The sequence below is a fragment of the Pleurodeles waltl genome, chromosome 1_2 (genome assembly GCF_031143425.1).
Source record: "Pleurodeles waltl isolate 20211129_DDA chromosome 1_2, aPleWal1.hap1.20221129, whole genome shotgun sequence".
Classification (NCBI taxonomy): domain Eukaryota; kingdom Metazoa; phylum Chordata; class Amphibia; order Caudata; family Salamandridae; genus Pleurodeles; species Pleurodeles waltl.
The window spans coordinates 1,335,719,316-1,335,743,204 of record NC_090437.1 but is presented as its reverse complement, the minus strand read 5'-3'; the positions used below and the strand labels follow the sequence as shown (position 1 = coordinate 1,335,743,204).

The window sequence follows — 23,889 nt, the reverse complement described above, 5'->3', positions numbered from 1 at the left end:
CCAGAGATATGAAGACAATTAAATCTAGCCTTCAGGAGACCTATTATGCGCTCTATCACCCTCCTAGTACGTCAATGGGTCTCATTGTAATTCCTCTCTGCATCTGTTCCAGGATTCCTCAGGAGCCAACACAAGTTGGGATAGCCAAAATCACCTAGAAAAAGGTGCACAACACAACTTTAAATGACATGCCTCAGAGGCAGACAGCCTGGCTGTCTGCTAGGTGGCAATAAGTGACAGAAACACCTACCTATGATCCACCCTCTGTCCTCTTGTAGTTGTTCCATCTTGTGTGGCACACTACTGTTCCTCAGCACAAATGAATCATGGACTGAACCAGGGAACATGGCATTCACATTTGTGATGTACTGGTCTGCAGTACACACCAATTGAATGTTCATGGAATGAAAGTTCTTCCTGTTTCTGTACACCTGTTCACTGACTCTTGGGGGGATGATAGATATGTGGGTGCCATCGATGGCACCTATCACATGGGGTATGTTGGCAAAGGCATAGAAGTCCAACTTGATGGCAGGGAGGTCAGCACTTTGAGGAAACCTCACCTAGGACTGCAGGTGTCACACAAATGAATTCAGGAATCTTGACAGTATAATGCTAAACATTGGCTGTGAAAAACCTGCACCCATGCCCACTGTCACTTGAAATAAGCCCGTGGCCAGGAAATGGAGTGCAGAGAGCACCTACACTTCAGTAGGGATGGCATGCTGATTACGATTTGACGGAGTCAGTGCAGGATCCAGTAATGCACACATTTCAAGAATAGTTGCACGAGTGAGTCTGTAACTGATAATGATGAGACGCTCCACCATGGTCTGCAAATCCACAAGTGGTCTGTGCACCGATGGGGCCCTTCCTCACCACAAGGGTCTGTACCAAGGAGGAGTTGAAAACACGTATGAGGAACACACATACATCGGCACACATTGTTATTCATTCAGCACTGCTAGCATGATTGTCGTCGACACTAATGCACAGTGTGTGTGACATAACAGCAACATGACCACAATGATAGATCAGGGCTGGTCAGGTGAGGTAATGGGTTAATTGTCACATGCCTATGGGTGTTTGGGGAACAATAGGGCCTACATTGTGCAGATGGGAGTTTTACAAATGCGTAGATTTAGCCAAAATGTCTCCCCCTTGTAATCCAGAAATGTTGTTGTGGAAGTGACCTCATACCCCTAGCGGTCGACGTAACAGCGTAAGGCGGTGTTTACCGCTGTGCGCAAATTCATTGGTTAACATGGATGTCAATGGAGAATCCTAGCATATCATGATCTCCGCAGACGGTGATGGTGCACACTGCCGCAGCAGTGCGTCCGCGAACTCGTCACCCCAACTTCACTTGACTCCCTGATCTCGTGCAAGCAGGTACTCCGTTGAGTGTACTGCTGTGTCCTGCCTCGGGTCATGGAAGTGGCACGTGTTGCAGGGGAAAGGGCCCCGGCCTTCACCCAAGAGGAATTGGACGGGGTCCTGCCCCTGTACGCCAAGCTCTACGGACGGCAAGAGGTACAGGTGAGTAGGAGGATTGGGGTGCATGGATGTGTGTAGTGTTTGGTGTTGGCCGCATACATGTGTGCACCTCTGACACTGAATGGGCCAGGGTTCATGACATGCTGCGTGTGTATGTGCTGTTAGTCGTTTTAAACTGTCCGTCCCATAGTGGACGTATAGCCAGCTGTATATGATTTGCCACTGCCTGACCTCTGTGTTATATTTATGTGTGTCCCTTTTAGGTAAGCGCCCACCAGAAGAGGGGACTTTGGAATGGCATCGCCACGGAGGTGCGGACCCTGGGGGTCTACAACCGGCGGAGCACCCACTTCAGGAAGAGTTGGGACGACTTGCGGCGCTGGGTGTGAAACATCTGCAAGGTCCAGCTGGGGAAGTCCTCCCTACAGGGAAGGGGTGCCCGTCGGGCACTGACCCCCATTATGCAGTGCATCCTGCCGGTGGCGTACCCAGACCTGGATGGGCGCTTGAAGGCTGCACAGCAGTCACAAGGGGATGAGTACACATACCATATTTTTGACCCTTGATGCATCTGTGTGTGTGCATTCGGATTTATGCTGCCTAGTTGCAGGGACTATGACTGATGTCCATCTACATTGTGGCCCCCGTGGGGAGTAGGAGTGTTTTGGTCAGGTCTACTACACGTCAGGTCCTTAAGTTATTTGGGGAATGGCTGTAGAGCAGGGTTCTGGCCACTAGTCAGGGGCATAGCCATGGGTATAGCGGTAGGTGCTGCCTGTGGAGGGTCTTCTGGGTGGGTGTATGTGTGAACCACTATTGTACCTCCATTCAGCTTTTTACAAAATTTCTCCTGTTTTTCCCCTCCATCCCTGTTCTCTTGTTTTGTCTGTGTACATCAGCATCACCTGGCGAGGGAGCTGAGGCACAGGCGAGTGGGGATGCAGCGGCCCACGGATCCTCGGAGGCAGTGTAGTCCGACGCCAAGGGGACCAGTGGGTTGGAGGGCGAGGGGAGTGCCACGGGGGAGGCAACTACCACTGGACGTAGTGACTCCGATACCTCCTCCGATGGGAGCTCCCTGGTGGTGGCAGACCCTAGTGGGCCCACACCTACTGTGTCATCTTCCGCCACCCCCATACCATCACCGCCCTCCCATTTGCTCCCCACTGAGTTGCCCATGCCCACTCACCCAGAAGGGTGGACGTCTCCTTTTCCCCAGGCTCCTCTTCCCCTGCCCAAGGCAGCCCTGCTGCCCTCACGGAGGAGGCTATTCACCTCCTGAGAACTATCTCTGTAGGGCAGACAACCATTGTCAATGCCATCCAGGGGCTAGCATCAGAGATGCAGCAGAGCAATGCCTATCTGGACGGCATTCACAGTGCCGTGTCTGGCCTACAGAGATCTTTTCAGGCTCTGGCCTCCTCTTGGACAGCAGCCAGTGTCCCTGGTAATTCCGTCCCCCCTCCAACCTCCTCTACCCCTTCCAGCACCCCACTCCCTTCACCCGTCCAAAGCACACATTCTGACAGGCTGGCACACACCTCAACACACAAGAAGCACACTTAAAAACACAAGCACCACACCTCCCACCACAAGCATACACACAGCCAACATACACATGCACACACACCAACATCCACTTCCCCCAGTGTGCCCACCTCTTCCGCCTCCCTGTCTGTCCCCTCTACATGCACACCCCCAGGCACTGCACCTTCATTCACTGTTGCTGAGCCTATTCCTGCAGTCACCACAATAGCACACATCCATTCATGCACCCCATACACCACACCTGCACTCACCACAACTACTTTAGTTGACACATGCAGCACACTCACCAGACTTGCAGACACCCAGGCAACATACATTCACACTGGCAGCCTGTCTTGTCCCACTGTGTCCACCCCCCCTCCTCCCAAGACACTCAAACGCACCAAAACACCCACCCATCACACATCCACCACACCTCAGCATACTGTCCAGTCACCTGCACCACTTACGACCACTCCCTCTACCTCCACTCCCACACCTTCCTCCAGGTCCACCCCAATTGCACCAAAGAAACTTTTCCTCTCCCATGTTGACCTATTCCAACCCACTGGCCCACCCCGTCTCGTCCCTAAACGTGCACATCTCTTTGCACTGTCCACTCCTTCCACGTCACAGCCCGCCCCTGTCCGCCCTTCACATTCCTGTGTCCCTTCCCCAGAGAGGAAGAAGCCCGTGCTGAACCTGTTCCATCTGCCACCACTCGGTCAAAGCACATCAGCCCACCTTCCAAGGCCAAACCCAAACCCCCTTCACCTTCCGAACGCAAATCTAAGCCCCACCCCGTCGTAAATCCCCACCCCCACCACTCACTGCCCCGTTCCCTGAGGTGCCTGAATGCCCCATTGTTGCCCCTATTAGGTGGAGTACTGTAGTACTTGTGGGAGTCAGGTTGGGGCCATTCTGGCCCATCGGACTTGTCTTCAGACGGACTGGCCATTGGCCTTATATCCACTTTGTTTGCTCAGTGAGCATAATAAAGGTTAATGTGTGGCCTGTGTTGTTGGAGGCACACTCTGGATCCGTGGTCTCTCGTTTCATTGTTTGTGGGTGTGGGGCACATGTATGTACTTTGTGCAGGTTGGATTTGCCTTGTGTCGGGCAAGTTCCTCTTGCTCTGGGGTGTATGGCTTGTGCTGCTGTGAAGGGTTGTGGGAGCGTTGCAGGGTGGGTGGACTGGGTGGGTATGTAACTGTGCCCTTTCTTCCCTTGTTTAGTAGGTTGCGGTACTTACCGTCGTCATCTTTGTCGGGGGTCTTGGTTGTGGAGGTATATGGCAAGGAGAAGGGCTGGCATGATCTGCAGCTCTCTATACATGTCTGCTTCGGCGTGTTGTGTGAGCCTCCGGTGAGTGTTTCCTTATATTTGGTTCGTTTCCGCCTAGCTTTGCATGGTGGTGGTTCCCACCCCGGAACTGACGGCGGTCTTGTGGTTCATTATTTGATGGGCGGGTAGGGCCTTTCCATCGACTTGTGGGCGGGCTCTGCCGTCATTGTCGGCACTCCTCTCCTGGCGGTGAGTGGTTTTCAGGATGCCTGTGTTTCAGTTGGTTCATTATTTGGCGGTACGGACCGCACATCTGTTGGCGGTTGTTACCGCCACCGCCGGCGGTGCGGTGTTCACCGCCGTGTTCATAATGAGGGCCAATGTCTCTTGTGAGCCTTCTCCATATCTCTATCCCCTCTCCCTCCTCTGTGCCGTCAATATCAAACACAGTCCATGATGTGTTTGGAAGTAGGGAGATTGGTGTGTTCTGTGTTGGTTCTGCAGCTACCCTTGGATCTATGGGTTAGTGGTAATTTGACTATGACACATCACAGCACAGAGAAGGTGAAAATGGCAGAAATGATCACTGAGTCTATATATGTTGCTACTTTTCATACCTTTTAAAGCAACTTAACTGACACTTGTCTAAGATTCTGATCACAAACTGTAGATTTTTCTTGGTTCCGATGCTGCAAAGTTATAGCTACAAAATGTTCAGAGTAGAGGAAACAAAAAAGTGCCCCATGACCCCCCCTAGACTAAATTAGAGGAAGGGTCCACGTAGGGACAAACATTCACTCCTGCTAGAAACCCAGAGGGTTATCAGTGATTTCACTTTGGCCAGTTGCCCCATCACATATAGATCCATATACTTTAGGTCTTTATTATATACCAACCTAGTGCTGAATAGATGTACAACAGTAAAAGGAATATTCAAGAGTATCTTGGCAAAGATGAAGACTGGAAACAGTGAAGTCATTGATTAAAATAAGGTATAAGTATGTCTGTGTATATCGCCTACATCTCATAAAGAAGCTTCATACCTAACCCACAGCTGGCTATGGCCTCGGATTTACCCCCTCCAGAATGCATTGGGATGCATCTGGAGATGTTGCCAGATGTGCTTGGAGACACAGTACCTGGAATGAGGGTTTGGTCCTCTCTGCCCATGGACAGAGAATTGTTCCCTATTTGTAAGGATTGCCACAGAGAATGAACGAGAAGGGTTTTTTATAAGGACCTGTGAGAACAATGGAATGAAAAATTGTGGTGTGACTATATTTATGTATAGAGCTGGTTGGCTAATGTATTTATCTCATGTAGCTTATTATAAGGGATAAGGTACAATATATTCATTAGTTAAATATTTTAGAATGCGGGAGACGTGTTTTTGGCCGCCACCAAAGATGGCTGTCTAGGCTGCGAGCTCCGCACTGCGTCGTCCCTGAATTATTGCCAGAGTTGCCTTCTTGACTCCAGAAGGACTGAGCAGCGCAGTGCTGCCTTTCCGGGGACATTTGCAGTACTGGCAATTCTTAGTTGTCCCATAAGTACTGTATAAGTAATTTCTGAATTTGGTCTTGCTTATCCACTGGTACATTATCACCTCTGTTTATCTGTTCACGCTTCATTTCTATCTCAATACCCTTGTATGGGTAGAATTAAGAAGCTCAAGTTTACATCGGCTTTAAAACCAAAGGCATCACTGATCTTTATACCCTGTCTGACTGCATTGGTGACTATTCTAGCTTCCACTAAGCCACTCCACTCTGCTATTCTGTAACCTATTGCATCAAGTTCATACTTTAAATCACATACTGCCTCTTCTGCAACTAAGAGACTTAAGCATGGCCTACCTTTGTCAGACAAACCACCCTTACCTATTTCTTCTGAGATCTTACTAGATGAGATAAGAGCATTGAATCCCTTTGTTCAGAACACAAATACATATACAGAGCTTGAATGGCAAGTGGTCCGTTACTGAGAGGAAGGTCTCTGAAGTGGAGCAGAGAATTCGTGACATTCATGCACAAAGTAAATTGATTGCAAAAGTAAGTGGCATTCCTGAAGAGGAACTCAGAATATTTCGAAGATAGGAAGAGTAAGAACAATCTATGAATTTAATGGCCTTCCTGAAGAACTGGAGGTGCAGGCCCTGCATCATTTGTTTGCCTCCTTTCTACCTCAATTCTTTAGGCAAATACATGACTCCAACTACTTCTCCTTCTAGGCCCACAGGTGTTATTCTCCTCTTTCTGGAACTTACGGATCTCCTCAAAGTGCTTAATGCTGCAAACGCAAAGAAGCAATGAATTTGATCTGGAAGAAAGATGTTCCTTGCTAAGGATGCTGCCAGAATTTCTAGACCTCCACCCATCACTTTGTGCTCTGTGTGCTCGTTATGGGTTTTTCCATCCATGTATTTTTAAGACTACCAATAAAGACAAGAATGCAACCTATGAAGACCCCACGGAGCTCGTAAGATGTATTAACAGCCATACAAGTGAAGCGATGGACACATCGCCACCATCTCAACCTTCTTGTTATCTTGTTGTTTTTCTAGGTTATTTGTATTGTAGTCATGAGTGTCAGATTGGTGTTTGTAACCTTTTCCTTTTGTTTCTGTTGCAGATGTCTTCAATACAGTGAAGTCCAGATCCATCCATGTTTATTGCATCCTACATATTGACTCAGTATGTGCTTCCCCCTCGTCATGCCACCTCCATTTGGTGTTGTCACCACCCTATCCCCCTTTTTTCTCATTCCAGTAAGGTGCTTATTTTCAGTCATCACTTGTTTGGCATGTGCTGTTTTCTTCACCCTTATCTTATTTCCCTTTTCTCACCTTTGTTTTCTTCTCCTCTTTTTTCTTTTTCCTCTTCCTTTCATTTAGTGTTCCCCCTTTTGTATTGCACCTGCTTGCTCTCTACTGTGATGCTTTTGTTGATTAATGGTGAAGACCAAGTGATTCACTAACTTTTTAAGTTAATATTGTTCAGAGTTATTTCATAGAATGTAAAAGGTTTTACTAATTGCATAAAGAGACAGGGAGTCCTTTCTCTTCTAGGTAAACTTAATCCAGATTTAGTTCCTCTCCAGGAATCTCATCTTTCTTTACTTGAGGCTCAGAAGCTTAAAAGGATTTGGGTAGGGACAGCCCTTCTTTACCCTGCCCTTAATAAGACAAATGGTGTTATTATTCTCTGTAAAAAGAAATTAGATTTTACCATCTTATCCCAGGAAGTTCAGGAATTGAGTAGATGGATAATTGTTACATGTTTAATAATACAATCCCCTTGACGACATTTAATGTTTGTGCTCCCAGTCAGATTGATTGTAACTCCTGGACCAATGTGAAAGGGAAGTGTCTTCAGTGTGCAGATGAGTGTTTTTTATTGGGAGGTAACTGTAATCATATAGTGGACCCTTTTGTAGATCATCAATCCTCTGTTTGATTCCTACCACATAAAATCCATAAACAGTTTGCTCTGCTGTTTCTCAGAGTTCGTTCATTAACTTTTTGAGAGTTTGTAATCCCAACTCCGAAGATTATACTTTCTACTCCCTAGACAGTGTATTATTATCCAGACTGGATCATATCTTTTTTAAGTGAAGACTTATCTCAAATGTTGTCTAGTGAAATTGGATCCATTCTGTTTACAGATCAGACCCTTGTCCTTACTGATTTAGACATGGTTCCTGCTACAAGATCAAGGGGTAGAGGGAGATGTATGAACTCATTACTGAAAGACTCTACATTTCCTTCGGACTTCATTTGCTGTAGACTATTTTGAGATTCATTAAAATCCTACTTTCTCTATTCCATTTTTATGGGACACATTTAAAGCTGCTGCTTGTGGTTTCACAATAGACAATAGAAACATGCTGTCAAAGAACATGATGTGTTGCTATCCCCTATCAAAACATTGGAACATCAAGTGTTTTTATCTAACTCGAATGCAATCTTGCATGATGTAGTTAAAGCTGTAAAATTCCTACAAATGCTGCCTTCACCATGTTACTTAAAAGTAGTGATCAATACTATGGTGGTGGTAATAACGCTGGCAAGCTACTACTATCTGAAGGTTTGGCAACAATGAACTAGGAACGAACATCTGCAGAATTCTCCTATTTTCAATGATGGTGAAATCCTTGCTGAATTTGAACAATTTATAGGTATTTATATACTCCAGAGGTTGTGCCTCAGCAAGTTGACATAGTCAATTATTGGAAGGATGCTAATGATCCCAGCAATAGAGACATAGATTTCTTTCCTATGGGAGCTGATATCTCTTACATGATGTTATTCATGCCATTTCCACACTTAAAAAGGGAAAGTCTCCGGGCTCAATGACTTTTTGGTTGATTTTTTTCTTCAATAATCTGATCTTTACTACAGTATTGCCTCGTCTGATTCTGCCACAGGCACCTTTCAAGCAGCATCTATATGTCTCATACATAAAGATTTTAAAGATACTGCTCATTGTAAAAACTATCACCCCAATTTCCGTGTTTATGTTGATTACAATTTGTTTGTAAAAATATTAGCCTTCAGCTAGATTCCTTTCTGCCTAAAGTACTAGGCAAAGAGCAATCAGGGTTTATTAAGGGCAGACTTGCCTTAGATAATACATACTTTTTTGTTTTGTTTTATCTAAAGTACCCCTTTTGTCTTAATCTTTGGCGGCAATCACTATTGATTCTGAGAAGGCCTTTAATAGACTGGGTTGGAATTTTTGCTTTTGGTGTGATTGGCATGGCTTTGGTTCTAAATTTATTTCCCTTACATCCTTAACATATGTGTCTCCTAGAGCTTCCGTGGTAGTGAATGGAATGGCATCTCTCTATTTCTCCATAAGGCATCCATCAAGGTTGTCCTCTTTCTCCTCTCTTTTTTTGTTTGCTCTGAAGCCTCTCCTTTCTCGAGTCCAGGACAATTCACTAATTTGGTTTTCAATATGGGAGTCATCATTCGAAGTTAGCAGCTTACGCTCTTGACATTTTTGTGTCTAATGTTGATATCTCATTACCGGCTTTATTCACTGAATCCCCCATAATTTCATCTGTCTCTGGATATAAAATTAACTCTGATAAAAGTGAGATACTTCTTTTAAATACATTTTGCACCATGCAATCTTTTTAATCGTCATGCTTTATTTAGGCCTTTTCCAAAATCAAATAGTTGGCTTTTTGGTTCACTAATTCTATTGCGGAGACAGTTCACATTAATCCTAAATACGATCTGTGTAAATCTGCCTCCTTACTTTCAAGTTGGAATCTGTATTTGTTAGCTTCGTGGGATTATTTAGATGCTATTTAGTTAATGATTTATTCTATTCTTCTTAAAGAGTAGAACACAAGCTTACAACCTGCCACCTCACTCCTTATAAGTCTGCAAACTCATCTGCGGAGTGCCTCAAGGTTCATCGCTCAGTCCGACCCTTTTCAACACATACATGATCCCTTTGGCCATTATCATCCATGCACATCACATGAACATGAACAAGCCCCCCAACAAAAGAAATGAGTTCACCACCTGCATGAGTTGAGCCATTAACTGGATGAAAGGCATCTTTCTCAAGCTTAACACCTCACCATCGGACTCCAACTGCTGGCCAGCCAAACTCAGACCCATACTCAGCGCACACACCAGAAACCTCAGAATATTCATCAACACCAAACTGGACATGACCACACAAGTCAACGCTTTCACTGCATCTTGCTTCCAAACCCTGAAGATACTGAGGAAGATATTCAAATGACTTCTATGCAATACTAGAAATCCATCACTAACGTCCTAGTCACCAGCAAGTTGGACCACTGAAAGACCCTTTACACTGGGATAACCAAGAAGCTCAGTAGAAGACAACAAACCATCCAGAACTTTGCAGCCAGATTAATCCTCAATCTCCCCCACAGAACTCATCACACTACACCTCAGGGAGCTCCACTGGCTCCAAAACACAAAAACGCTCATTTCAAACATCTGACATCCTATTTTTGAGGCACTCCACATCTTAAGCCCCACTGACCTGAAAAGTCACGTCTCATCCAACAAACCACCCCGACACCTCCGCTCCGCAGGACTCCTACTCGCACACATCCTATGCATCAACAGAACCAGATCTGGAGGACAGGTATTCTCTTACATTGCTCCTCAAGCATGGACCAGCCTCCCACTCCACATCGGAGCCTCCTCCTCTCTTCTTGAATTCCACAAGAAGCTGAAAACCTGGCTATTCAATTAACCAACCTACTATAAGCAGTGCTAGACACGCACACCTGCTCAGGGCCAGGATACTCTTGTGAATGATAGTGCACTTTACAAATACACATAACATAATGCAAGCAAACTATTGACAGCTCTCCAACTGGCAAAGTGGTAGAGAATTCACCCGCAATTTTGATCCAGACTTTGAGCAAGATCCCTTACATAGAGTCCAGCAAAAGCTATGGGCATGCACTCTTGTGGAACCGGGAGACCCAGTAAAACAATGTATGGTCATGCTATAGTCTGAGTCAATGTTCTACACCTTCGTGCAGGTTAGGGTAGCAAGTATGCATTAATTAGCTCTTCTCTTGGTTTCTACTCATTGCTATGCACCAATAATTGAAGCATTCAGCACTCACCTTTGATTCTCCCAGTGATGTAGAGAAAGCCATCCTGGTCAAACCTGCCAATGTCACCAGTGTGTAGCCATCCCTCCTCATCGAAAACCTCCTTCGTTGCTTCCGCCTTGTTCAAGTAGCCCATAAAAACATGTCTTCCCTTGATAGAGATCTCACCACTGCCATCCTCGTCTGGTGTATGTATCTGTGTCATGCATCCTGGGACTGTTTTACCACAGCTGTGAGCACATAATACAGAGATATGATTGGGATATGTGAGAGCCAAATATAGTTAGCTAACCGTATCTTTTTGGTCAATTACATTATTTCCCATTCAGTAATCTGATCTTGTCAACTCAGTTAATTGTTCTTTGACACAGAGCGTTGTTGTCTTTTTCTCCATCACTCACCACATGCTTGCCATCTCCTGCATGCTTATTTTGCTCCTGTACTCCTCACTTATGTTAGATGCCTGGGCGTCATCATATAAAATGTGCCTCCATCTAGCATGTTATTCCATTGTTACCAACCAACACTTGGATGTTGGTCATGTGTCTTAGACTCTACTGATTCAATGTTTAGGACTGCCATCTCCAAATTCCTGACCCCTTTGTTCTACTATTGATTCGTCACTATGGGTCTAGAGTTGTGAGTTGATACCATGATGATAAGGGTTTGCTCCCTCACCAGACTGGGGTGCAGGTGAGCTTCTGTACCACTTAAAACCAATAAAGGGATTTAATCCTAAGGTTTCATAACCAGATTAAGGTGGTTCTGTTTCATATGTCTTTTGACTGCTCCTCAGTCACAACCTTTTTGCAAAGGTGATGGCTCTCATACCAGAAAGCCTTGATAGTGGTCTGTAAGTCTTTTGCTTCCCTTGAGTGGCCGATGCAGGAAGGCTGAGGTCAGCCAGGTGCAGAGCTTCACAGTCATTTCGCTGTTGTTATTGGTAGTTCAGCTAGGTGGAACCACTATTATCACTGCCTGCTGTGAAAGCCATCACCTGACACAAGGAATTGTCTTCAGTCCAGAAAGGTGAAAGGAACCACCCCAGACTGGTGCCTGAATGGTGTATCCACTTTCCCCATCGGTAACTCCACATGAAAGCAGTACCTAAACCTTCCTACAAGCTGCTTAGCTGACCAGGGTTGGGAGATACTCCGCAGAGTGCTAGAAGAGCTCCTGTGATCCACCGCAGGTATCACTGATAGCAAATTTCCTAGAGGCAAGAGAACATACTGCATGCCTTGCTGGGGAAAATGTGGGTCTGTTTGAGACCTATGAGCCTGCCTGTCTGCTGAAGAGGAAGAAGGATAGAGCATTGTACAACAGGAGATGCCTGCCTGAGGAGTAGAAGCTCATGCCCTGAGTCTGGGGGAGGAACAATAACGAGGGAACTATTTACCTAAGGAATGGAACATGCAGCCAACCAAGGGACTCCTGACATATCTGTGGAACCTAAGTTACAAATGTCAATGAATAGTCACCTGAGTGTTTGTTCCCTCACCTGCCACAGAGGAAGTTGGAGGGCCTGTGGATCTCTGCCTTCACCATGCCCTGTGACTACATCTCAGCATTGGGAGAACTAAGGGGAAGATTTCTGAAACGTGGTGCAGCACCTAGTGCAGTGCCACTTTTCTTGCACCCCTTACCACCCCCCTAACGCCACCATGTGTGAGCCTTATTTAAAATATGGTGCACCATGGTGGTAATCAGGGGTACTAGCGTCATTATTTTTCATGCTAGTCTGGCGCTTTGCAGTATTAGTCTAAAAAATGTTGACACTATCCTGCAAAGCACCCAGAGTCCTATTGAAAACAATGGGAATCTCCCTTAAACACCTGCTCTTAGCAGGCGTTAACAATGCCGATAAAAATGACGCAAAGAAATGTCTCCGCTTTCGTTGCGCCTTTTTTTTTGCCCCCCTCAGCTCTGGTATGCTCCCTGTGGGATACATTATGCCTCACGCAGGCATCATGTGGCGCAAGGGATTACAAAGTGGCTCAGTCCAAGCATTGCACCACTTTGTAAATATGGTGCAGCGTTTTTGGCCTTCCAATGCCACATTAACGTAAAAAAAATGACACTAATTTGGTGTTGGAATGGCGCTAGACCCTATCAAATCTAGTCCTAATTCTTCAGAAATGTGGGAGACGTTTGTCTTTCACCATCTCACTGTAGCCATCACCGGCCTACACATGGAGAAGGAGTCGTGGGCAAAGGGACAACCCCAATAACTGCGAGCACAGCTGTTGGCAGCATACAGAAGAGCAACTGCACATCGTTGCTTGGACAATCTAAGTGCACACCAGCCATCAAGTACCACAAATGCCTGGAAAAAACTGACTGAGAACTGGCTAAGCAGAACTGCTATGTGGGTCTTTGATTACATACCTGAAACCTGCACACCAGAACTGCACAGCCAACTTATGGACTGACCTAAGGGTCACAGACTGAAGGAAAGCTGCTCCACTTTAGTCACAGTCAGCCTGCATTTGCACTTAATTCAACTTTCTGCTTTACTGTCTAGTGAACTCTGTTGATTTTATCCCACTATTGCCACCACTTCTTTATGATTCATATTTATGTATTTAAAAATTATTTTCTAAAAATAAAAGACTGGCCTGCTTTGACTCAGTCTTTATTGTGAGATAGTTGAGTTCTGAGTCTGTTCACCCAGCCTATCTCCCAGCAGTGCCTTAGTCTACTTGCTATTGGTACCCCAAGAGTCAGGTGCAGTAGGTGTGTACTTTGTCCAGTTTGCAGCAACCTAGAAGGCGGGTGTTAGAAATGGGGTCTTTGGTTGGCAGTCAGGTTACCCCTTGCCCAAGCAAGGACCCTCGCTCTAGTCATGGTAAAGGAGAATCACACTCAGATAACCCACGCTCACCCTCTTGGTAGTTTGGTACGAGCAGGCAGGACTACCTTCAGAAGCAATGTGTAAAGTATTTGTACCAACACACACAGTAATACAGTGAAAACACTACAAAATGGACACCACACCAGTTTACAAAAATAGGCAATATTTATCTAAATCAAACAAGACTAAAACGACAACAAATCCAACATACACAAGTTAAAATACGAATTTTCAAAAGAATAAGAGTCTTACTCCACAGAAAACAATGGAAACGATGATTTTGCACAAAGTAACTGGTTTGCGTAAAAAGTAAAGCGGCACAGGCGAGCGTGTGTCAGAAAAGCCAGTGATGCGTTGATTTCTTCCTCACAAGGGAGGCCGTGTGTCATTTCTTCGCTGGTCGGGTCGTGATGCGTCATTTTTTTCTACCTCGCAAGAGAGCAATGCGTCGATTTCCCGACTGGGCACCTTGGATCTGCGCAGAGTCGGGTTGACTTTGATGTCCAGGGCCGATTCGTGGAAAATCCTGTTACACAGTGTTAGAAAACCACGCTGCTTGAGGTTTACGTAGTTATCAGCAGCTGCAAGCGGGTGTTGTGTGTCATTTCTCCTACTAGCCTCGAGTCAGGTGGACCATTGATTTTAGCCGCAAAGCCAGAAACGTGTCGTTTATCAGCCGCGTTGCACCTGGTGCATTGTAAATTTCCCCGCATGGCCTTCTGTGTGTGGATTTTCAGCTCTTGTCTGCCAACTTCACCTTTCAAAGGCCCAGGGACTGGATAGGGCACCACTTGGCAGTACCAGAGTCTCAGCAGAGAGACCAGATGTTAGCAGAGGAAGCCTTTGATGGCCCTGAGACTTCAAAACAGGAGGCAAGCTCAGTTCAAGCCTTTGGAGATTCTTCTTCAAGCAGGAATATAGCACAATATCCAGTCTTTGTCCCCTTGCACAGGCAGAAGCAGCAACTGCAGGATAGCTCAACAAAGCGCAGTCACAGCTCTTCAGCACTTCTCCTTGGCAAAGATTCCTCTTGGTTCCAGAAGTGATCTTGAAGAAATCTAAAGTCTGGTGTGTTGGGTCCACTACTTATACCCCTTTCAAAGTTGGCAAACTCCAAAGGAAAGTCTCTCCTGTGTGCAAGATCCTGCCCAGGCCAGGGCCCAGACACACCAGGGGGTTGGAGACTGCATTGTGAGAGGACCGCCACAGCCCATTCAGGTGTAAGTGACCACTCCTCCCTCCACTCTAGCACAGATGTCTCATCAGGATACGCAGGCTACACCCAAGCACCCTTTGCCTCACTGTCTAGAGGTAATTCACAAACAGCCCAACTGTCAAACTGACCCAGACAGGGAATCCGCAAGCAGGCAGAGTCACAGAATGGTTTAATCAAGAAAATGCCTACTTTCTAAAAGTGGCATTTTCAAACTAAGAAAATGCCTACTTTCGAAAAGTGGCATTTTCAAACTTACAATTCAAAAACCAACTTCACAAACAGATGTATTTTTAAATTGTGAGTTCAGAGACACCAAACTCCACATTTCTATCTGCTCTCAAAGGGAATTTTCCGCTTTATTAATATTCAAGGCGGCCCGCATGTTACCCTATGAGACAGATAAGCATCACCATAGTGAAGACTGAATTTAACAGTATTTCACAGTTAGGACATGTAAAACACATCAGTACATGTCCCACCTTTAACATACACTGCACCCTGCCCATAGGGTTACCTAAGGCCTACCGTAGTGCTGCCATACATGTATAAAAGGGAAAGCTTAGGCATGGCAAGTGGGTACACTTGCCAAGGCGAATTGGCAGTTTAAAACTGCACACACAGACACTGCAATGGCAGGTCTGAGCCATGTTTACAGGACTACTCATGTGGGTGGCACAACCAGTGCTGCAGGCCCACTAGTAGCATTTGATTTACAGGCCCACAGCACCTCTAGTGCACTTTACTAGGGACTTTCCAGTAAATCAATTATGCCAATCATGGATAAACCAATCAACAATACAATTTACACAGAGAGCATATGCACTTTAGCACTGGTTAGCAGTGGTAAAGTGCCCACAGTCCTAAAGTCAACAACAACTGGTCAGAAGAAATATATGGAAGGAGTCAAAAAGTTTAGAGATGACCCTGCAAAAAGGGCCATTTACAACAGAGAGGCTCAGTGCAGCAGTAGTAAGGGACCCCAACTACCACAAGTGGGTCAAGTAACCCCTATAGAATGTGTGTCTCTGCTCCCTCAAACGCGTTCTGACAGCATCAGATCCTAATTCTGATAGTTTCAGATTTCATATCAATCGGTTTATTTCTGTGCCAGTCATCTCAGTAGGTGCTCCACTCTAGAAGAGAGGTCGATACATGCCCTCGATGTGAAGAGTTCTATTGTGACAAAATGAACTCCCTTGATAAACTGTTGTTAGCTTTACGTAAACCCTCTTCCCTGTTGTCACACCAAAATGGTCTCTTTCTAGATGGATAGTCTTGTGGATTCCACTGTGATAGTACATAGCTAGCACATGTTTAGCTGGCAAGCTCAGGGTGATGCATGGCATAACTTTTTTATGTTTTGATAATGTTACATAGAACACTGGCTTTGCTGTTTGTTAACATAATACAGTTTTGTGTACTAAGATGATGAGTGAGTGAGACGAGCTAAAAGACCTTCTTGCTAATAGAAGTTGACAGATCAGTCAGATGTACATAGTTGAATTGGTTTGTTTTCCACATATTTCTCTGAGGGTGTCCATTCTCTGCAGCAACACAGTAGCTAGAGATCTGCTCTACAAGTGAAAATTACCTTGTGTAGTTTCTCTGATACAACAAGTGGTAGGTATAGTGTGATCCTGAAGAAGTGTCCTGTGTCACAAGCACAGGGGCCAAGCAGAAGCAGCCCCTCCGTGCACCATAGACCACCACCACCAGCTATTAAACGCTGTGTGGTGGGGGGAGGGATGTTGGTGGACCGGATGCAGGAAGGATGCCTACAGGCAGGTCTTGGACTTCAGGCTCATTGGTATAAAGGAGATCAGGGACTATAACTGACTGCATATAACTGTAGAAATAGAACCGCCATCAGCATGTATATAGGTAGAGCTGAAACTAATTGTGACGACATGTAGGTTAACACATGATTGGAGTATGTTTAACAAGGACTCGAACAACAACATTACCTCCTGAGTTAATTATCATTATGGTTCTTACATCAATCAATCAATCAGGAATTTGTAAAGAGCACTACTCACCCGTGAGGGTCTTAAGGCACTGAGGAGGGGGGATACAAGGAGAGGGGGGGAAGTGCTGATACTGCTCGAACAGCCAGGTCTTGAGAAGTTTCCTGAATATAAGGAGGTCTTTGGTCTGGCACAGGTGGGTGGCAAGAGTGTTCCACATTTTGGTGGCGGGTATCCATTTGTAGATCTTTCAGAGCATGCAGAGGGTATTGAAGCAGGAGGAGATGGCGTTGACTTGCTGGGTCATGGATAATGAGGGGGTCCAGGATGAATCCTAGGTTGTGTGCGTGGTCGGTGGGAGGTGGAGCGGCTCCGAGAGTGGCAGGCCACCAGGAATCATCCCATGTGGAGGGGGTGGAGCCGAAGATGAGGGCTTCCGTCTTGTCGGAATTGAGTTTGAAGCAGCTGCTCTTCATCCATTTGGTGATGGCCTTCATTCCTTCGTGGAGATTGGTCTTGGCGGAGTCCTTGGTGAGGGAGAGGATCAGCTGGGTGTCGTCAGCATATGAGATAAGGTTAGGGTTGTACATGATTTGTGGAAGAATCTCAGGTGATGATGTATTTCTTGTAAAGGACTGATTATTGTATATGTACAATTAATTTGGGGGCCAGGGAGGTGTCAGCAGTCATCAGCAGCTCGGAAATCTCCCTTAGTTTTGTCTGACTTCCAGGATATCTATCTATATATGTATATGTGGGAGTGGGGGGGCATCTACCAGCTTTCCTTTTTCCTTGAAAAGGTTTCAGTTTGCTTTGGGGGCTTGGGCGACCTACTGAACGTGACCCCAATAATTCAGGGAACACAACAAGGGCATAGAGTACCGTGCGGAAATTAGCTTCGACTGTTTAGTTAGAGAATGTTTGCAGGTGTGAATCACAACCAGCGCAACCCTCACGTGCTGGCGGCTGCCAAACAAATCACCCAGATGATGACGAAAGCTGCAGACAGAACTGATCCCAGGATTGCAAACAGAACCTCACACATGTTATAAGGGAATAAGAAAGTAGGGCAAGAAACGGGGGCGGGGTCGAGCGTGCTATGTGAGTCAAGTTTGGTGAAGGAGAGAGGAAAATAAATCATGAAAACAAAGAAACAGGTACAAAGAGAGCAGGAAACTGTGTTTCAGAGAGAAAGAGAAGTAAGGAGAAATAAAGCGAGAGAAGGAAGAATTATGATAGAAGCTGGGCAAGGCAGGGCGGAAGAAGCTCAAAGTAATGGACATGCTAAGGAGCAGGGAAGAGTAAACTGAAGGAGATGATGGGTGAAAAAAAAAAACAAGAATAACTGCAATGATGGGTGGTGGAAGGGATGAACGGCTGCATAGAAGGATGGAAGGGTTAGTTGGTGCAAAGATTGATGGAGGGATGGCTACGAGGTCGGAAAGATGGACAGAAGAATGAAGGAATGAATGGATGGAAATGCCAAGGGATGACAGATCTACGTGTGAAGTCAGTTGGTATTGTTTGCATGAATAGAAATATGGAACACTGAAAGGTGAAAAGGAGGATGAATGATAAAAGGATTAATGAAAAAGTTAGCAGATTATTGGAGGCATGGTTGGTTGCTGGTTGGAATAATGGAAGGATGAAGGAAGAAGGGAAAGGTGAAAGAATGGTTGGTGGGTGAAAGGCTGACAGGGAGGATGAACAGATGAGTGATGTAAGGGTGAAGGGTCAGGGTCACTATCATTAGAGGTTTGGTTCAAAGTGGGGGTGGGGGTTATTTAAATTTTCTGGCTACTCCCTCATTGATCACAGGTTAGTACTGACCTTGTCATGCGGCATTCGCTTGTCACCGACATCGTAATGCACCCAAAGACTTCACTCATGCCATAGAGCTCCATGATAGGAAGGCCCAGTCGCAGGAAGTACTCCAGGGTTTCCTTGGCAATGGGAGCAGATCCAGCGTAACGCAGGACACATCGATCGAGGCCCACCTCAGCCATAGGGAGACCAAGGGAAGCAGAGTCATTACTGTAATAGAAAGCACAGGCTGGTTAGAAGTAGACATGAGCATTTACCAGTAGGTTGGACATTATCCAATGCTGTCCCAGAAGACCCAAGCGTTAGCAAGTACATATTATCCTAGGCATCAAGGATGGATGGCTGCGCAGTGAGGTGACCCCATGACCATGTGTGACCAGTGTAAACCAGTTTTCTTTCATTCTGGAGCTGCTGCCTGCTCTTTTTATAAGCAGTGTTGACTCAAAACCTAAAACTATCTTAGGTTCAATCAATCAATCAGGGTTTATAAAGCGCAGCTACTCACCCGTTAGGGTCTCAAGGCGCTGGGGCGGGGTGTAGCGTGTCCCGGAGGTGGATTAAAAAAGCAATGTCTTCAGTTCCTTTGTGAAGCTGGGATGGAAGGTGGTTTGTCTGATGTGGATGGTTAGGGTGTTCCAGGTGGTGGTGGTGAGGTCGGGGAAGGATCGAGAGAGAGCTGGGCTGAGCGTAGGGTCCTGTGGGGTATGTGGAAGTTAAGTCACCGGTTAAGGTAGGCAGGTCCGGTGTTGTGGAGGGCTTTGTGTGCGTAGGTGAGGTTTGAGCTAGAACCATAACTCAGTATTTATATCTGGGTTTTTCAGTGAATGTGTTCGCTGAAGTTCATTTTCTTGTTATCTGGTATTAGAATGTCTTTCCTAGTATTGTTACTTCAATATGCCGGACTGCAGTATGTCAGTACTCAGTGGATACAGCACCCACACTGGTGGCAACCTCACTCATGCGTCTTTTTGTCAGCTCTCTGGTCCATTCTCCTCTTAGCTGCTTCCAGGGTCAGCTCTCTTGAACACTCAGTTTGGTGGCAGCTCTTCCCACACACTCCTAGCAGCCTGACATCACCAAGATGGAAATGTTCCTGTGCTTCTGGTAGATTTCCTGCTAGTCATCACCAAATTGTAGGGTCATTGGAACCATAAAGAAATAAAATGTCGAATGCTGTGCTGATAATGTATTTTCTCTTTTTTCATGAAGTGTAGAGCATGGCGCGATGCGGCCGTCAACTATCGACACCTAAGACCAAACATCCTAAACTAGACCTTGAAGTCTAGAATTCCAGCTTGTTGAAGGAATACAGCAACAATAATTGAGGAACTCTCTTGGGCCTTTATGAACAACATACAGTCCTGACTTGTGGCCCTTATGATACCTTGATATGGTTTAAACAATTTCAGATGAACAATGTAAAGGCACAAAGACACTGGCCCTTTTAAAGAGAAATAATGTCATGAGGGTCAAGAGTTTTTCCTGCTCCTGGGCAGTTGATGTGGGCAATGGCTATCAAGGTGGGAAGTAGACAGTCTGATTGGATTCACTTGGCAATGGGTAGAAATGGCACTGCTTCACAGAGGAAGGCTTCCTAGGCATGTCCTTGGCTGGCAGAGTAACCTCGAGCCCCACATCTCGTAAGATCTCAAGAGACTCACCAGCACCTATGATAGCAATGACATGCCAATGTCATCAGTAGGGAAGACCATATGTGCGTAGGGCACTCCTCCATTTAAGTTCAGCACTGACCACCCTGTGCAGCTGAGCAGTGATGTTCACATATGTCTATATGCTATTGCTCTTAATAAGAAGCTAACGTGACTCCTGCACAGAAGCCTCACTAAAGGTTGAAGGCCTGAAATATATTATTCCTAATTTTAGAACAAGAGAAGAACTAGCTCCAAGCAACAGCAGGGCATTTCCAGAGAAAGTTTGTGTTAGACCTGACAGCTGTGGAGTGGTTCATCCCCAACTTTTTGCCTACTCCTCCACTTTTCTGACCTCGTTTTTGCTGGCGTTAGGACTGTGCATTTTACCACCACTAACCAGTGCTAATGTACTTGTGTACTCTCCTCTTAACATGATAACACCAATTTGGAATGTTTAATTTACTTATAAGTCCCAAGTAAAGTGCATTAATATGCCCAGGGCTGTAAATTAAATACTACTGGGCCTTCAGCACTGAGAGTGCCACCTACTTAAGTAGCCCTTTAACCATGGCTTAGGTCGGCCACTCCAGTGCCGATATGTGCAGTTTTACACTGCCATGTCGAGCTGCAAAATAACTATTTTGCCCAGCCCAAACCTTCCCTTTTTATTCCTATAAGGCACCCCTAAGGTAGGCCCTGAACAACCCAGAGGGCAGGCTGCAAAGTATTTGAAAGCCAGGACATGTACATGTCCTGGTACTGAAAAGCACCCAAAATCTTTTTCACTACTGTAAGGCCTGTCTCTCCCATGGGGTAACATTGGAGCTGCCTTATTACATTATATAAATGTAATTTCCAGATGGGAAGAGAGGATCTCTCCTAGTTTGATGGCTTCGGAATTACATTATAAAATCAGAATTTATGGTGAAGTCAGTGCAATTTGGAAAATGCCACTTTTAGAAGTTGCCATTGCCTTACTTTAGCCCAGAGGGTCCCAAACCTTTTCAACCCACGGCTCCCTTGCCCTGTTAGCCATTGGCCGCGACTCCCCAATATGTTACTTTTTTTTTTGGGCAAGTAGGGGATTTAAGTCCAGCCTCAGGAGTACTTTCATTTTTCTCCCTGAAAATAATTGGGATGAAGCCAATGAAGGTATTATAATAATAGATGTAATCTTATTCTATGCACTGCAGAGCCCAATGCAGTGTCAACAACTGATTGGAGGGACACATGGTTCTTGGAGCAGTGAACCGTTACTGCATTGTAATGTTGTAATGTAGTACTCTTTAAAGAGATGTGACTTTAGCTTGTTCCTGAGCAGGGTTTGTGAGCCCCTGATAGACATGGGAATGTTTGTTTTAGATCCCGAGTGCATTGATAGAGAAGGTCTGTGTCTGCTGTCTACATTGTTTCTATTTGCACATTATTGCCTCCAGTCTGATGGTACCAGGCTGTCCTTGTATCCTGGACAGTGTGGTCCTTGAGATAGAGGTTCGTGTCCAGGGTGAATCTAACTAAATTGATCTTATATGAAAGTTGGGGCCTGAATTGGTTCCGGTTCATGCTGCTGACTCAGGGTTGGACTAGTTACTGGTTGTTTATCTTGGCAGATGACAGCCCCTTGCAGGCTGAGCTCCAGATCGGTGCTGAACGTCCAGTTGTGATTGAAGAGCAGACATTGTTTGTGGTGTAGAATGCCTGGAGCAGAGGACACTTTCAAGCAGTAGGATCTTTCCTCAGCAGTAGCCTGGGAATGAGAAGACTGTAGCAGTGACCGTTCCCTGCGATGTACCCCTTAGGACCCCAGGACACTTCCTTTCGCCAACAATGTTCACACCTAACTCCTAATAATCCCCCCGAAGAAAATGGAGTGAATGCAAGTAACCTCTTCATTGAGGAATGAAGATAAACTCATACTAAAACAAACTGTGCCCCTTGTTGTACACACATAAATAGGCTGGATAGACATCAGCACAAAGATGTGTGTGTGGTGAACTATATACCTTGGTGTACAAACGTACTTGCAGTAAGTTGAGCTGTGCGTTAGGGTTCTTGGACTAAAAAGGCAAATGTGCACATTCCACTGTGCACAGCGCCTCGGTGAGGTTAGACCATTTCCTTGAAAACAGTGCTCGACCACTCTTCAAACCCCGTGTCTGCCAGCTGACAACCAAAAGCTCACTCTACACCAGTCAAAAAGACGTGCCTATAGGTTAAAGCTCCTTGCCTCCAGCTATGTGTTTAATATATATATATACATATGTATATACACATATATATAATGAGTGAGTTATGGACAAATCTGATCTCCTTCAAGGTAACAGCCTCACACTTCACAACCTCACATCGTCTTGTGTGGTAAACCACTAATTGTACAAAGACACGTGTGCCTGCGCCTACATTTGAAAGCTTGCAGAGTTCACATTGAAAGGCTTGCATTAGTGACAGTGTGTGAGACAGGACATTTGACCTGGGCAGCTGCACCATGAAAGGGATGCAGACTAGACAGTGCCAAGTGCCCAGGAGCCGAGGGCCATTTGCAAAATAAACAGCTTCCTCCATGCAAAACAAAGGAACCCGTCTTGGTCAGGTTTTCTTCCGTGCAGCTCGGCATTTTCAAGCCATACCAAACAAACATATACCTGACCCAAGCTGTTTCACAATATAAATCAGATTTATAAGAAATCACTGGTGCAGTTTCGATAAAGTTCAGAATTAAAGTTTTGCAAAGGAAAGTCTGCTTTCAGATACAAACAACTTAAGAGGAATTAAGTCTCCCAGCCCACTAATACATTACCACAATGCTGTAAGCTAAGGATTTTGCATATTTATCTTGCCTCGAGTGCCCAAAGAAAACAAAATAGGTGGTAAACCTTTCTGGTTCCCAAGCTGTGTGCTTGGCGCGCAGCGCCCCTGGCTAGTTTTGACGATTCACTGGGGTGCCGCACACACAGATTGGGAAACACTGCTTTAGCCATGTGGTGCCTGCTGCCTGTCTGTGATCACATGTCTGGGGTGGGTGACAGGTGGACTTTGTGTATTCCCCTTAGACAGCCACACACAATGGGAGTTAGGTGTGACTTGCTGGGCCATCATGGGAGAGAGGAGCTGGCCACAGCCTTACTTCAACAGAACCGATGTGAATCAATCAATCAATCAGGATTTATAAAGTGCAGCAAATCACCTATGAGGGTCTCAAGGTGCAAAGCGATGCCAAGTCCCGCAGAGCCTCGGCACACATCTGCCGGCCTCATCGGAATCCACACCAGGTGGTGTGAAATCCTGCAAAGCCTTGCTGTGCAGCTGCCAGCCCATCGAACAGATGCAGAGCGACACCAAGCCCAACAAAGTCTCAATGCACAGGCCCACGGGACTGAAGCAACACCGCACAGAACGCACACCTGGTTTACTGAGTTCTGCAGGCCCAAGAAGGTCCCTGTAGCTGGCTCATGC

General features: G+C 45.8%; 1 protein-coding gene across 2 annotated transcripts in view; it reads right to left on the bottom strand.

Annotated features, from left to right (window-relative positions):
- The window catches only part of LOC138251898 (long-chain-fatty-acid--CoA ligase ACSBG2-like), a 239,873-nt gene that overhangs the window by 78,070 nt on the left and 137,914 nt on the right, over window positions 1-23,889 (bottom strand). For both annotated transcript variants that reach the window (XM_069205688.1, XM_069205689.1), the window contains exons 9-10: window positions 18,791-18,994; window positions 10,939-11,156 (exon numbers count right to left, since the gene is read on the bottom strand). In XM_069205688.1, coding sequence (XP_069061789.1) covers window positions 10,939-11,156; window positions 18,791-18,994 — 422 coding nt within the window. The remainder of the gene's footprint in view (window positions 1-10,938; window positions 11,157-18,790; window positions 18,995-23,889) is intronic.